We start from the raw sequence: 13,678 nt of genomic DNA, 5'->3' as shown, positions 1-13,678 counted from the left end.
GGGAGGGTACGAGCAGAACTGGAGAGAGTATCCTGCTTCCACCATGCGGAGGAACCAGTGGTCCGACGTTATTTGGGACCACACATAGTAGAAGTGGGACAAACAATTCAAAAAGGACAGGGAAGGATCCGGATGCAAGTCTGGTGTGCTGTCCTCGGGCGTCCCTTCAAAAGGTCTGCTTGAAACCCAACAATCATTTGGCCGGGTCCTGGCCTTGTCCAGACGGTGGAGTTGGAAGACTTCCTTCTGCCATTCCTTCCCCTCTGCCTCTAAAAGTCCTGCCTTGGCCGAGGAGGGCTGGAGCGCTGCTGCGGCTGTTGGGGTTTGAAGTGCTTCCGTCAGATTGCCAGGGTGCGCATGCCCAAGGACTTCATAGTCGCCCTTGAGTCCTTTAGGCTATGCAGCCAAGAGCCAGCCTCCTCCATGAACAGGCCTGCCCCATTAAAGGGCAGGTCCTGCATTGTCCGCTGAACCTCAGGCGGTAGGCCCAAGGCTTGCAACCAAGAGATGTGCCTCATGGCAATACCTGAGGACAAGGTACACACCACAAAGTCTGCAGTGTCCAGTGAGGCCTGTAAAGAGGTCCGTGCCACCGCCTTGCCCTCCTCTACAATAGCCCCAAACTCCTTTCTGGACTCAGGTGGCACAAACTCCTTGAACTTGAGCATCGAGTTCCAGGAGTTGAAGTTAGATCGTCTCAGGATTGCCTGCTGGTTGGCAATCCTGAGCTGGAGCCCCTCCCAGTAGAGTACACCTTGCAGCCAAATAAGTCCAGGCACTTGGCCTCCTTGGATTTGGGCACTGGGGCCTGCTGCCCCCTCTCTCTCATTTACAGCCACAACCACCAGTGAGCAGGGCTGAGGGTGCGTAAAGAGGTATTCATACCCCTTTAAAGACACGAAGTACTTCCTCTCAACCCCTTTGGCTATAGGGGGGATGGAGGCTGGAGTCTGCTAGACTGTCTTAACATTGGCCTGTATAGTTCTGATGAGGGGCAGGGCCACCCTTGAAGGACATTCTGGGGCCAGAACGTTTACCACCAGGTACTCCAAGTCTACCACCTCCTCGGCATGCAGGCCCATGTTGCACATCACCCTGCGCAGAAGGTCCCAGGAGGCATGGCCGTCTATGCATGGCCCAGAGACAGAAGTGCCTGCAACGGCCTCACCTGGGGAGGATGATAAAGAGGCCAATAGGGGAACCAGAGAGGGGGAGGGAATGACAAAGAAAACCATGGAATCCTGCAGGGAAAAAGCTGCTTTATTCCCAAGATCTTCTGGGAGTACAAGTAGACTCTAAGAAGATATAGGGAAGAACCCCATCTGGCATTAGGAAACCTGAGGAACAATGAGCCCTTCTACCCTAATTGTCTTCTGCTGCTGTAGTCTGGTCCAAAGAGCTCCTGATGGGCTAAACACAGCTTGCCTGAGCAGATGTGCCATAATTATGTTCTTAATTCAAAAGTTAAGAACATTTTAAATGAGAGTTTAAATCATCTCAACTCTGATTCTCTGCACTAGATCTCAGCTAGAGAAGTTCAGTAAACTAGACTTTTTGTGCTTCAAAGTGGCAATAAAAAGTTATAAATGTTCCAAAAAAGTCTATTGTTAGGGTGCCATGTCTCAAACCTTCTGTCTAATTTGTTTCAAATTTGGTAGGGGGGAAAAAAACACCTGACATGGCAACAAGTCTAGCCTGGGAAATTTTAAAAAACCAATATGACTCTTTGTGGATCTTAGGAAGGAAGAGCTGCCAAAAATCTAGGTTATAATAGAAACTCAGTTGCTCTTTTAAGTACAGAGCACAGCTACCTCAACTCCATAATAAGACCTGTGAAATTAGGTTGCCTGGTATAACCAGCAGGAGAAAAGCTCTCATTCAGCTAACTGCATTGAGCCCCTGTTTCTGTCACTTTAGACTGGCCTGAGGTTTTAAACTCCCTCCACCAAGATCCATCTTGTACTTCCTCCTCTCTATAATCAGACTATGAGAGCTGAAGAGCCTATGTAAACGTGCAGAATTTGACCGAATTACAAGATGGAAATCTGCATTGGCAGAAAAACTTGGACACAAAACTTAGCAGGCAGGATAGTTTGCCACTAGTGTACAAGCGGCACCTAAAATCTCTTCTCATTAGGCATAAATAAGGCGGGGGGAAGAGGAGAGGGAGAGTTACGAGGAAGGTTGAGATGTCACAGATGGACACCATTTGTTTAAGAAGAGTTTTGATCCAAGCTTTAAGCACAACTTCCAGACCAAATTAAGAATGTCCAACAAAACCCTGCTCAGAAGGGGGACTTCCAAGAGAGACAGGACAGACTGCAGAATGAACAGACTCATAATTTAGGCATCCCTGGTTTAGTGCCATTGACTCAAGAGGAGTCACACCAAGGCACTGTTCTGCACAACTCCTCCACTAATATTTTCATGTATTAAGACTGTAGAAGTTGTTAAGGGAGATGCCTCATTTACATGTGAGTCTTAACAAAAAGCATGCAGAAATTCAGATCACTGACACCGAATCTTGCTTCATTTCTTGTCCTTGATTTTGACTGCTTACTATCCTTGACAAGGAGCAAGATAAGCTTTTAGAAGAACATCAAAAAGCAACTAAAGTTAATTTATTTCACTTTACATATCCAAATACTGTATAAAGCCCCTTAACTACATTAGAGGTAATGTTAATTGCCACTGTGCTCTCAATTAGAAAACTCAGAGGCTATAAATACAAAGTTAAAGTGATCTGAAAACTAAATGGCTTACTAAGTCTGAGTGGTGCAGGGTCAAGCCCCAGTGGCATAGTGCTACAAACCAAGTTCTGGCTCTGTTAGGCACACAGTTCCTAATAACTTAGCTGCATGTGCATATTTAAGTGAAGCATTTAGCCCTTAAAACTCAGTATTAGCAAAGCTATATTGTTGGGAAGAAATTGCTAAAACAGCTTTTCATTGTTTTTAAGTATACTGAAACTCAATACCACAAGTCACTCACAAATGTTCCCTCAATAAAGTTATCAATCCTTCAACACTCTCTTTTATATTCCTATTATTATTAAGCTACACAGATTCACGTTGGCTGTCAGTTTCCCGTAAGTAAGCTTAGTCAGTAAGTACAGTGATCTCATTAATCCTCTCAGCACAATACTCAGTCAATCAATGACTGACAAATATGATGTAAGTATTTAAATTATAGCACATATAGCACTTACCCCATATTGGCAAATCGTCAATATACATCTGATACCAATAGTGATTTTTGATAGCATACACAAATGCATCTCTCTTTGCTTTGTCCAAGTCAATTTCACAGTATGTGGTCTGCATTACATCATCTGTAGAAATTAATATAATATGTTAATGACATATTAATGATAGGTCTAGCTAAAACACAAATTAAGCAGATGGGGGGGGGGAAATGCATATTTCCAGAGCTTGAAATTCCTACTGGTTGTGCATCCTCTGGCAGGTAACGTGATTAGCACACTTAAAAAAGTAAGCACTGAGGTACCTAAACAAATGTCCCTGCTTCTCCATTCTCCCCCAAACAAAGAAATAACAAAAAAAAAAAAAAAAAGTTTTAGATCATCATATTACTACTTTATCCACAAATAAATTAAGATACACTTGTTAATAGTTTCTTTAGCTGAAGAGGTTAAGTGAGGACTCATGAAGCAGCAGCAGCAAACTGACGCTAACAGTCATTCCCAAAGGCCATCTTGTGTTAGGAACATTTGCAGAGCCTATAAGCAATTTTAAAAGTGCATTAGTATATTTAGTTGGTAATTTCACAAATACAAGAATACGATATTACAAGTAAAGATAATAACTAACCCCACCTCTGTACTTCCAAGCTCAGTCACTAGTCACTCAGCCCCATTCAAATATCCCCATTGGCACTAGCAATATGGCTCACTTCAAAAAGAACATGTTTTTCAGCTATTTGGTAGTCTTCAAGAAAAGTACAGAGAGGCAGCAAAGCAAATGGGAAAGAAAGACTGAACAGAGGACAAAAATGGGAAGGTGACAAACAATATAGAAGATGACACACGGAAAAGGAAGTGAACCTGCCATTTCAAATTGGAAAGCTATATTAATTACTGAAAATTCAATATAAAAATGTGGTTAATGGGCAAGTACTTTCAGTAGCTGCCATGTTATTAAGTAACATTTCATGTGATGCCTGGATTTCAAGCCTTGCATTTCTTTCTGAAGGGAGACAAGTTAAAAGCACATTTTATTTAAAAAATGCTTATTCTGGTGGTAACACCTTAAATTATTAAAGCTAGTGTTCTAAAAATCTACTTCACAACATGCTAGTCTATTTTCATTATTCAATCTGAGTAAAATTATCAACAGTGAAAATGAGTTTTTAGGCCAGATGTTCTCAAACTATCATATTGTGGACACAAGCTAATGGAGATAAGCTCACAAATTCACTCCTCATCCAATTCTGGGCAATGAGGCCACTTCACATTTCCAGCCTGAGATTCCAAGCTCTTCTGGGCAGGAACTGTCACTATTTGCACTATGTCTAGCACAATGAGACCTTGTCTGGAGTCCTCTAGATGCTATTGCAATATAAATATTAATCATCATCATCCCCTCTGTTGTGAAGAGTTCTTGCTCACATAAAAAAGGTGTTAGGAAGTTAATGTATTTTCAGCTGCACTAAAATAACCTGGTAGTTGGAAACAACGTCCATGTCATTCAACCAGTCAGCACTCTGCAAATGGCTAGCAAGGGCTCTGGATGACACACCACTTTGAAATCAGTTTTAGGCCATTTCACTCTCAGGTTCTCATGCCTGGCACAATGTGATGCTGGAACGGCACACACAATGTTCTGCTTGTTTTTTTAAACTGATCCCATTCAGTTCTCATTTTTAATTCACAGAAACATTTATGTTGTTCCTTATCTTTCTGAAGGGTAATTTTAGGCCAAATTTGACCCCTGGGTGTGTTTAACAATTGCTCAGAGATCAAAACAAAAGCATCTATTAGTAGAACGTTATGATTCTTATTAAGTATAAAATGGTCAAAGAATGGCAACAACACAGCAAGTGAAATGATGTTTTATTTTGGAAAAATGTAATTCCCCCTCTTAGTGACAAATCCAAAGCTTAGGGACGTTAATTGCTTTTTCTAATTAATGCCATGCTGACTAAAAAAAAGTGTTATGGAAAATCCTGCCAACCAGTCATTTTATGAATATGCTCTGGAAAAATATAGGCTCAACTCAGCATGGGCAACTAATATCCATTGTTCAGCGACACCTTCAGATTCAAACACAACTCTGAACTCCCTGCCCTTTGTCTGCTTTAACACAAACCTTTAAATGTGTGAAAAGGTAAATGCCAGGAATCTGCAAGTCCATTGCAATATTTGTACACACATTGATACTGTACTAGTTTTGTTTTTAATCAAATAATAAACATCTGAATATAGAGGTAAACTGAGACAATGCATAAGCAAGATTACTAAAGTGTAGCCATGCAAATTGATGCATAATTGTCCTTTTTGACTCTGTTATTTAGTTGTACTTCAGAACCTAAGCACTAGCTTGTGGCTGCGAAGAAAGACTTTAAAATGTTAATTAACAGGAACTAGCATATCAATGTCTGCCTCAGGGCTTGCATGCACAGGGAGTTATTCCAGAATTGCTATCTAGCTTTAAATACACACCCTCTCTTAATCCGAATTAATTTTCAAGCGTAGACAAGCCCTCAGTCTGCAGAAATTAAAATACCTTCATCCCTTTCTATGGGCTTTACTGTTTAAAGCATCATAGGCCTCAACTATTCCACTACTGATTATTTTAGCAGAAACAAGCCGATTTCTTACTAATTAAACACTTCACTGAAGCCAATTTAAGTTGCTCAAGTGCACACACAATCACTTTAAAAAAAGGGGGGGGCAGAAAAGTGCTAGCTACATCCTCACCCAAAACTTGCAGCTTATAACCATGATTCCACTTTCGCATCCACACATCACTGCGCTCCTAGGTTGTGCACAGGCAGCTTGTGTGGACATACCAGAGCTAGCTTGAGTATTGGAACAGCAAAGTTGTGGCAGTGCAATCTTCAAGCATAGGCTGCATGAGCTTGTCTGGAACCTGGGGTAAGTACTTGGATGTCTCTAGCTCATACCAAAGCCTGCACTGCCACAACTTCACTGCTCGAAGGTAGCTAGATCAAAGGTATATCTACATGAGCTGCAATCACATCCCGTTTGCAGTACAGACATACCCACATAAGCCTCCACCTTTCAGATGCACACACAACAATCACCTAGTATTGCCAATAAAGTGGAGTGGTTAGAAAAGGAATTTCTCTAGATGTTTGGAAAGTTGGTCTCTTCTGAATCAAATGTTGGATGATTATGTCTAAGGGTATCACGCTGAACAACTACATGGAAATCGTTTGTAACAATTTGTGACTTTGGGAAGTTGCTCAATATACCTTCTAGGAATATTGCCATGAGCAAGTAGTGTTTTCCTTTTTTCCCCCCCAATAGCTGATACTTGTGCTTGGAGTTCAAGTAACATGGTTTGTGCAGAGATAAAGGGAGAGGCATGTGTATTTCGGGTGGTGTATGTGAACAAGACAACTTCTTCAATGGAATAACATTTCTTCAGCAAAAACAAGCATCACATTAAAAACTGAAGAATCTGGGAGTAGCATAAAAATGAATTTAATATTGAAATAAACAGAGGGCAGGGCAAAGCCAAAATTTGGGATTTCTGCCTCATTTAGATCTAATTCTGTTTCATTCAGGTTTCTATACCACATCCATTATTGAGGTTTCTTAGCGCCATCCATTATTGCATTTAGCATCCTAACTAACAGCTGTCACATCTTCCTGAAGTGCTGCATACATGAAGTCTTTATTATACCTTTGGGTACCGATTCCTTGATTTACAGGAAAAATTCTAAGTGATACATTAATGTACAATAAAGCTGTGCTTAAAACAATTTTCATTTTTAAATCTGCAACTTTTTCTAATGAGTGTTGTACCTGTAATAATGACATAAAATCTTCTACAGTACAACTTAAAGTGCTGATACATATTAATTCACTAGAACTCAAGTGTAACAAATTGAGTCTGCCAATTCAAACACTTGTCATTTTGACATCAAGTTCTTTATTGAAGTGTCACTATTAAAGATTTTGCTTGTCAAAAAATTTTAAATAATCTGAACATCTAAAATCACAATAAAAGGATAAGCAGATATTAATGCAATGTTTCCCAACTTTTTTGAATAAAGTATTTATTGGGGTTGGGTCCTTGTAACACATTCATTCTACGTTGTCCAGCGTGGCCCATAGTCATAACAGATAAGAAATGCAGCTACACTATTTTATATACACATACATACACACACACACACACACACACATATATACCCACTTCATCAGGTGTGTATGTGTGTGTATTCACTCACGAAAGCTTATGCTCCATTACTTCTGTTAGTCTATAAGGTACCACAGGACTCTGTCTCTTTTTACAGATCCAGACTAACATGGCTACCCCTCTGATACCTGACTATATCTACACACCGCTACCTCGATATAACGCCACCCAATATAACACGAATTTGGATATAACGCGATAAAGCAGTGCTCCGAGGGGGGGGGGGGCTGCGCACTCTGGTGAATCAAAGTAAGTTAAATATAACACGGTTTCACCTATAACGCGTTAAGATTTTTTGGCTCCTAAGGACAGTGTTATATCGAGGTAGAGGTGTAGTAGCATTAGCCAACTTAAAAGATATTTGTATAACTTATAAGTGATAAAACTGCTTTATATATGCAGTTTCATCATCCATTAGAGAAAGTTGTTTTGGTAAGAAGGCATTGGAAAGTTGTGTGACCAGAGTAAAGGGGATTGGATTAATTAAAAACTTGCTAAATCCACTTTGGCTCCTCTGATATTAGCAACACCAGGAGCCTTAGTTTAGATGGGTCATTAGTGTTTTTACTACCATAACAACTGAACATGCTCTGAAAAGGATTGCAGAAGCAGCATAGTTTTGAGCTTAAGGCACTGGACTGGGATTCAGGTGATGGGGGTTTAATTCCCAGCTCTGCCAAAATCGCTGTGTGGCCTTAGGAAAGTCACTTCACCTCTGTGCCTGATCTGTAATACAGGTTGCTCTCTCCCACATCCTATGTCTATTTACAATAAGCTCTTTGGGGCAGGGACTCTTACTACGCATGTATACAGCACCTAACAGAATCTATCTCGGATCTCTAATACATTTAATAAATGGTTAATGGTGACATTTAAATTGTAATTTTTAGGCTCAAGCCTTGTCTAACTGGAGTTGCCCCAATTAGTCACAAGTGTAGCCATACAACTGCGCACACCTAATCTAGGCATGATAAGCCCCTATAAAGCCACAATTTGCAGTAGTGTGGCTTATCCCAGTTTCAAGCAGGGGCAAGTTCCACTGACAATAAGCAGCGTTGCCCATCTCATTAGGGGTTTACAGCCATGACAAATCCCCAGTGCAGACAAAGCTTGGGTTACAAACCCAGCGGGACAAGCCATGCATCCAAGGGCTACCTTTGGGTTCTCTGACAATTTAAAAACACTAAACTAGTTTCATTGGCATAAGGGCTACTTTTTATTATTATGTTCACACGCTTAAATTCTGGAACACAATTTTGCAGCAAAGGGTGGATTATAGGGTAAATTCCACAGCATTACAAAATAATGAGCTCTGGTTATCCCTGTTCCATGATTAGCGCACCTAGGTTTGTGTGTCGTGTCAGCACCTTTCACAAGCACTGAGGTTTGATATAATTTCTCTCTTAACTCAATGAGAAACAAAGGGAGAAATCCACAATCCAACTTAATTTGGCAGACTGAAAGATTTCTGCAAAACTGATTAAAGAGAATTAATAAGCAATAATTATTGAGCTGTTATAAAACATTGAGGTTTCCCTTTAAACATACATTAGAAAGTCTGACCTGTTAACTCAGGATTTAGATCTGACCTCAAAATGCTTCAAGGAAATCAGCGTAGCTGGAGAAAAATGCTGCTTGAAAACTTCAGAGTTTCATTTAAGGACATTTACTTTGTATATTTTGACTTGTGATGTAGACAATTTGTGTTTTAACAGTTATAAAGCTTTAATTTTTTGAATCTCAGTGTCAACTGTCATTAAAAAACTATTGTCTGGCACCTACCCACACCATCATTTGACACCCCCATCATTTCCCACAACTGTGATAATGTAAATCGATAAAAAAAAACAACATTATCCATCAAAATTATACAAATATAAAAATTGAATTCTATACTATAAAAAGTAGTTCAGATTAATACAAATTTTTAAACAAGTACTAATACAAAAAGGCTAAAACTGAAAATAGCTATCACAGGGTCTTCAATTCACATATACACTAGGAAACTTTGGCAGACTATTCTCACGAGTGCTACCACTGATTCATCTGTGGGAGTTCAAGTATAGACAAGGCTCCTGTCAAGTATAGACAAGGCATTTTTACCACTGAGATAGGTCAGTAAAAGTGCTAGAATCTGCCATGATTTTGTCTACAAGAAGATTCTTGGCTATGCTAAAACCAGTGGAAACTTCCTCCTTCCAACCTGCTCCCCTCCCCATCCCACCCCCCAAAAAACCTCCCCACAGTTTAGACAAGACTCAAAGCTCTAACTCTGGGTTCCTGTTTTTGATTCAGTGTGGAAACATTATAAAAAAGTGAGATCTACAATCAGTGAAAAGAATACGATCTGTATCATCTCCCTCTGCTGGATTATCTACTAAAGCAGGAATCGGCAAGCTTTCAGAAGCTGTGTGCCGAGTCTTCATTTATTCACTCTAATTTAAAGTTTCGTGTGCCAGTAATAGATTTTAACATTTTTAGAAGGTCTCTTTCTATAAGTCTATAATATATAACTAAACTATTGTTGTATGTAAAGTAAATAAAGGTTTTTAAAATATTTAAGAAGCTTCATTCAAAATTAAAATTAAAATGTACAGCCCCTCGGACCGGTGGCCAGGACCTGGGCAGTTTCAGTGCCACTGAAAATCATCTCGCGTGCTGCCTTTGGCACATGTGCCACAGGTTGTCTACCCCTGTACTAAAGTAATGGGATCTCAACTTTTTACATACAGTGACCCCGCACAACAAGAGAAAATGTTTTGGGACACTCTGCCCCCCATTTACCCAAAAAGGGGAGGCTGAAATCCAACTGGACCTGTTTCCAGCACCCCTGAAAACTCACGGATTACAGATAAGTAGAATGAAAACAAAATAAACCTCTTTTCCAATACCACAGAAATGTCAAAAATAGGAGAAAACTCCAAAACCACAAGCAAACACTTCCAAAAAATTGTTTAAAAATCTTGACTTTACCTGTTAGAAATAAACTAATGCCTCAGTCACTTAACACCTCAGAAAAACACTCAGCCTTTAGATATTTTTCACATGAAGATCTAGATTTGGCACTCTATATACAAACCAAGCTCTTAATCAAGTTTTGTAATCTTTCATATCTGAATAAGTCTTACTTTGGGTTGCAATTGGCTCAGACTGCCTGCAAGGATGTGTCCTGATATATCTAGGCATCTCTCATATCACTTGAGAATCATTACAGATGCTAAATTAGGCACACTGATATAGGTGGAATGCCAGACCTTTGGCCTACAAAGAATTATATTTTTTTGTTTCTCAATGAAGAGAAAATATTTGTAAAAGGAAAGCCTACCTAAAGCTGGAGGAGGATATAATCTCGAATGTTCAAGGCTTGTGATGTCTGCATATCAAAGCAAAACAGTAATGGAAAGTAGGCTTAGCGACAGGTAGGAATCACTGAAAACATGACAGAACACTAAGCTGGCAGAGTCAGCTCTAGGTTAGAGGAGTGAGGACTGCAGTAATATTTCATAGCTACATTTAGTGCTAGTTTATAAATGCTATGGAAAGCACGGCTATTTTTAGTTCTCCTCTCTTCTCTTTCGAAGGGACACTGAGTACATGAAGAGAGGCGAATAACCTAAGTACTAAAAAGAACAGTTGCAAATGAATAAACAGGGTATAATTTTCCCCACTCTCTGTAAAAAAAGATTTTGGGACACTGTAATCTATCTTGCATTTTATCTCTTCTTAAAGAGACATTCAACTCAAATTGCAAATAACCACTGGCACCTTAATATTTCAGTCTTAATAGTGCAAGTCCGCTTTTTGCTATATTGACTTCTTGCATTTTCAGCTTGGCAAACAACAAAAACCTATAAAGTAAGTTTCACTTTCACATTCTTCATGTTTTTATACTGGAGTTTCTAGCCCTCAAGGGCTAATCATAATCTTCAAACACAAAGCGAACCTAAACCAATGCAGTGTTGTCTTCCCAAGTGCATCTGTGGCTGCTGAAACATGACAACACTACGCTGAGGGGTCAGTTTTACTGGTACAGTATTATGAAGAGCAGCAAGTGAAAGTGTAAACACTCCTCTGAGTCTCAGGCTTCTTCCTGGGAAAGTTCTTAGCAACTGCAGAAGAAGGTAGTAGAGTTATTCATGCAGGAAGACGGCCCTAAAAATGCTGGAGAGAGCAGTAGAGACCATTCCCAGCCATGATGCATGGTGTAAAGTTTGAAAATTAGAATCCTTGCCCCACCCGACCCTCAGGACAGTGTGCAAGAAAGTTTCTCCTTTCCAACAGCCAAAGGAGGCAGAAAAGAGCCTCTATTTTCCAGCCATATAAAAGCAGGAAATCCAGTATGAAAATGGAGCCATCAGAGCATGGCCCAATGACAACGACCCAATAGGAATCCTTGTATCTTCTCCCTTCCCAGCACTTGTGGGGACAGCCTCCTTAGTAGTATGCTGCCTCTGGACCTTACATGTACCCTCTGTATTCCCATCTATATCTGCTTTTTGCTGGTATGTTTAGTTCTCTAGGGAGAAACTGAGAAACTGCTATGAGTCTATATGAAAAATATACTCATTAGTCAATAAAATGCTTTGAAACTTCAACCATGCATCCTCATCTGCATTGCTTAGCTTATCAGCCCAAGCTGCTCTGTGAACTTTTCATAAGTTATGAAGATTTACCAGACAAGTTAAGAGCAGCTAAGCTAAAAAACTGACCTGCCTCAGCAAATACATTTTTTATGTTTTTTGGAAAAGCAAAAAAAGATTTTTCCTGATACTGAAAGGACATTAAAAGACGAATGATCTACTGTTAATCTAACAGTACATGTGTTTTCGATTCTTCTTCTTAAATAACTTCACTGTGCTTTGTGTCTCTGTAGATAAAGATTTTACCATCACCAATGATCCATTTTACAGAAGACTACAAAGAACCCTTTCAAAATGGAACTTCTACTAAGTTAAGTCAGTTTTCTAGCTCATTTTAACAGTCTTCGACACAGGTTACATGTAACCTGTGTATTGTGCAATTTCACATTTAGTTTTAGAAATTCACTGTAGAAGCTAGTAGTTCGTACAATATTCATTCAGGAAAGGCAGTAAGACATTAATTATCCTGCTGATCATTATTTTAAATGTAGTAGTCCCATTATTTCTTTCTATTCATTTAACTGGAAGGTGATAAATCTTAACTGTGGAACTTCATGTCATTTCCCTCCCCTAAACCCAATTTCAATTTATTTTTTAACTTTATATGCAATAAATGTTCAAACATTGCCTACATAAAGAAAATTAAATGGTAGCAATGCTTTCAATCTGAATTGTTATAGAAAGTAGATTTATATTTTTGGTTTTTCAATTCTGTGTTTATCAACTTTTATTTTTATAAAAATACTAGGTAAAAAAATCATTAGCAATGTTTTTACAACTGGAAGATTAAACAAGAGGGATATAATATTCAACAACATTAATTTTTGGCAGGACTTTCAAAAGTGCTGAACAACCACAGCTCCTACTGATCTCAAGAGGAGCTACATGTGCTCAGCATACTTGAAAACTATAGTCACTGTAGTACCCGCATTCTCACTTTCAAGTTCTTCCTTTATTATGCTGAAGAGGGTTTGGAAGAGGCCAACAGCTCGTGTCTACCCCAATAGCGAAAACAGCAATACCATAATTCCAATTTTACCCACCAATAGGAACAGTATTACAAGAACACAGAAGTTTAAAGAGTAAGATTAAAGCCACAAAATATGCTATTCTACAAAACAAATTTTCCTTCAAAATCAACCTCAATACATTGTTTATATTCTACACCAGGGTGGGCAAACTACGGCCTAGGGGCTGCATCTGGCCCTTCAGACGTTTTAATCCAGCCCTCAAGTTCCTGACAGGGAGCAGAGTCTGGGACTTGCCCTGCTCCGGCGCTCCAGCCGGGAGCTTTCCCCGCTCTGCGCGTGCCGTGGCTCCCAGAAGCAGTGGGATGTCCTACGCATAGGGGTAGCCAGGAGGCTCCACACACTGCCCCCACCTGAAGTGCCGGCCCCACAGCTCCCATTGGCCGGGAACCATGACCACTACTTCCAAGAGCTGCTTGAGGTTAGCGCCGCCTAAATCCTGCACCTCTGACCCCCTCCAACATGCCAACCCCCGTCCCAGCCCTGATCCTCCTCCCATCCTCTGAACTCCTTGGTCCCAGCCTGGAGCACCATCCTGCACCCCCAACCTCCAATTTCATGAGCATTCATGGCCTGCCATACAACTTCCATACCCAGATGT

At 40.0% G+C, this 13,678-nt stretch overlaps 1 protein-coding gene across 1 annotated transcript in view; it reads right to left on the bottom strand.

Moving 5' to 3' along the window:
* The window catches only part of TM9SF3 (transmembrane 9 superfamily member 3), an 84,435-nt gene that overhangs the window by 57,607 nt on the left and 13,150 nt on the right, over positions 1-13,678 (bottom strand). The window contains exon 3 of the mRNA XM_050960166.1: positions 3,209-3,331. Within this exon, the coding sequence (XP_050816123.1) occupies positions 3,209-3,331 (123 nt within the window). The remainder of the gene's footprint in view (positions 1-3,208; positions 3,332-13,678) is intronic.

Source organism: Gopherus flavomarginatus, chromosome 6 (assembly GCF_025201925.1).
Source record: "Gopherus flavomarginatus isolate rGopFla2 chromosome 6, rGopFla2.mat.asm, whole genome shotgun sequence".
NCBI classification, from domain to species: Eukaryota; Metazoa; Chordata; order Testudines; family Testudinidae; genus Gopherus; species Gopherus flavomarginatus.
This window is presented reverse-complemented; position numbering and strand designations above follow the sequence as displayed.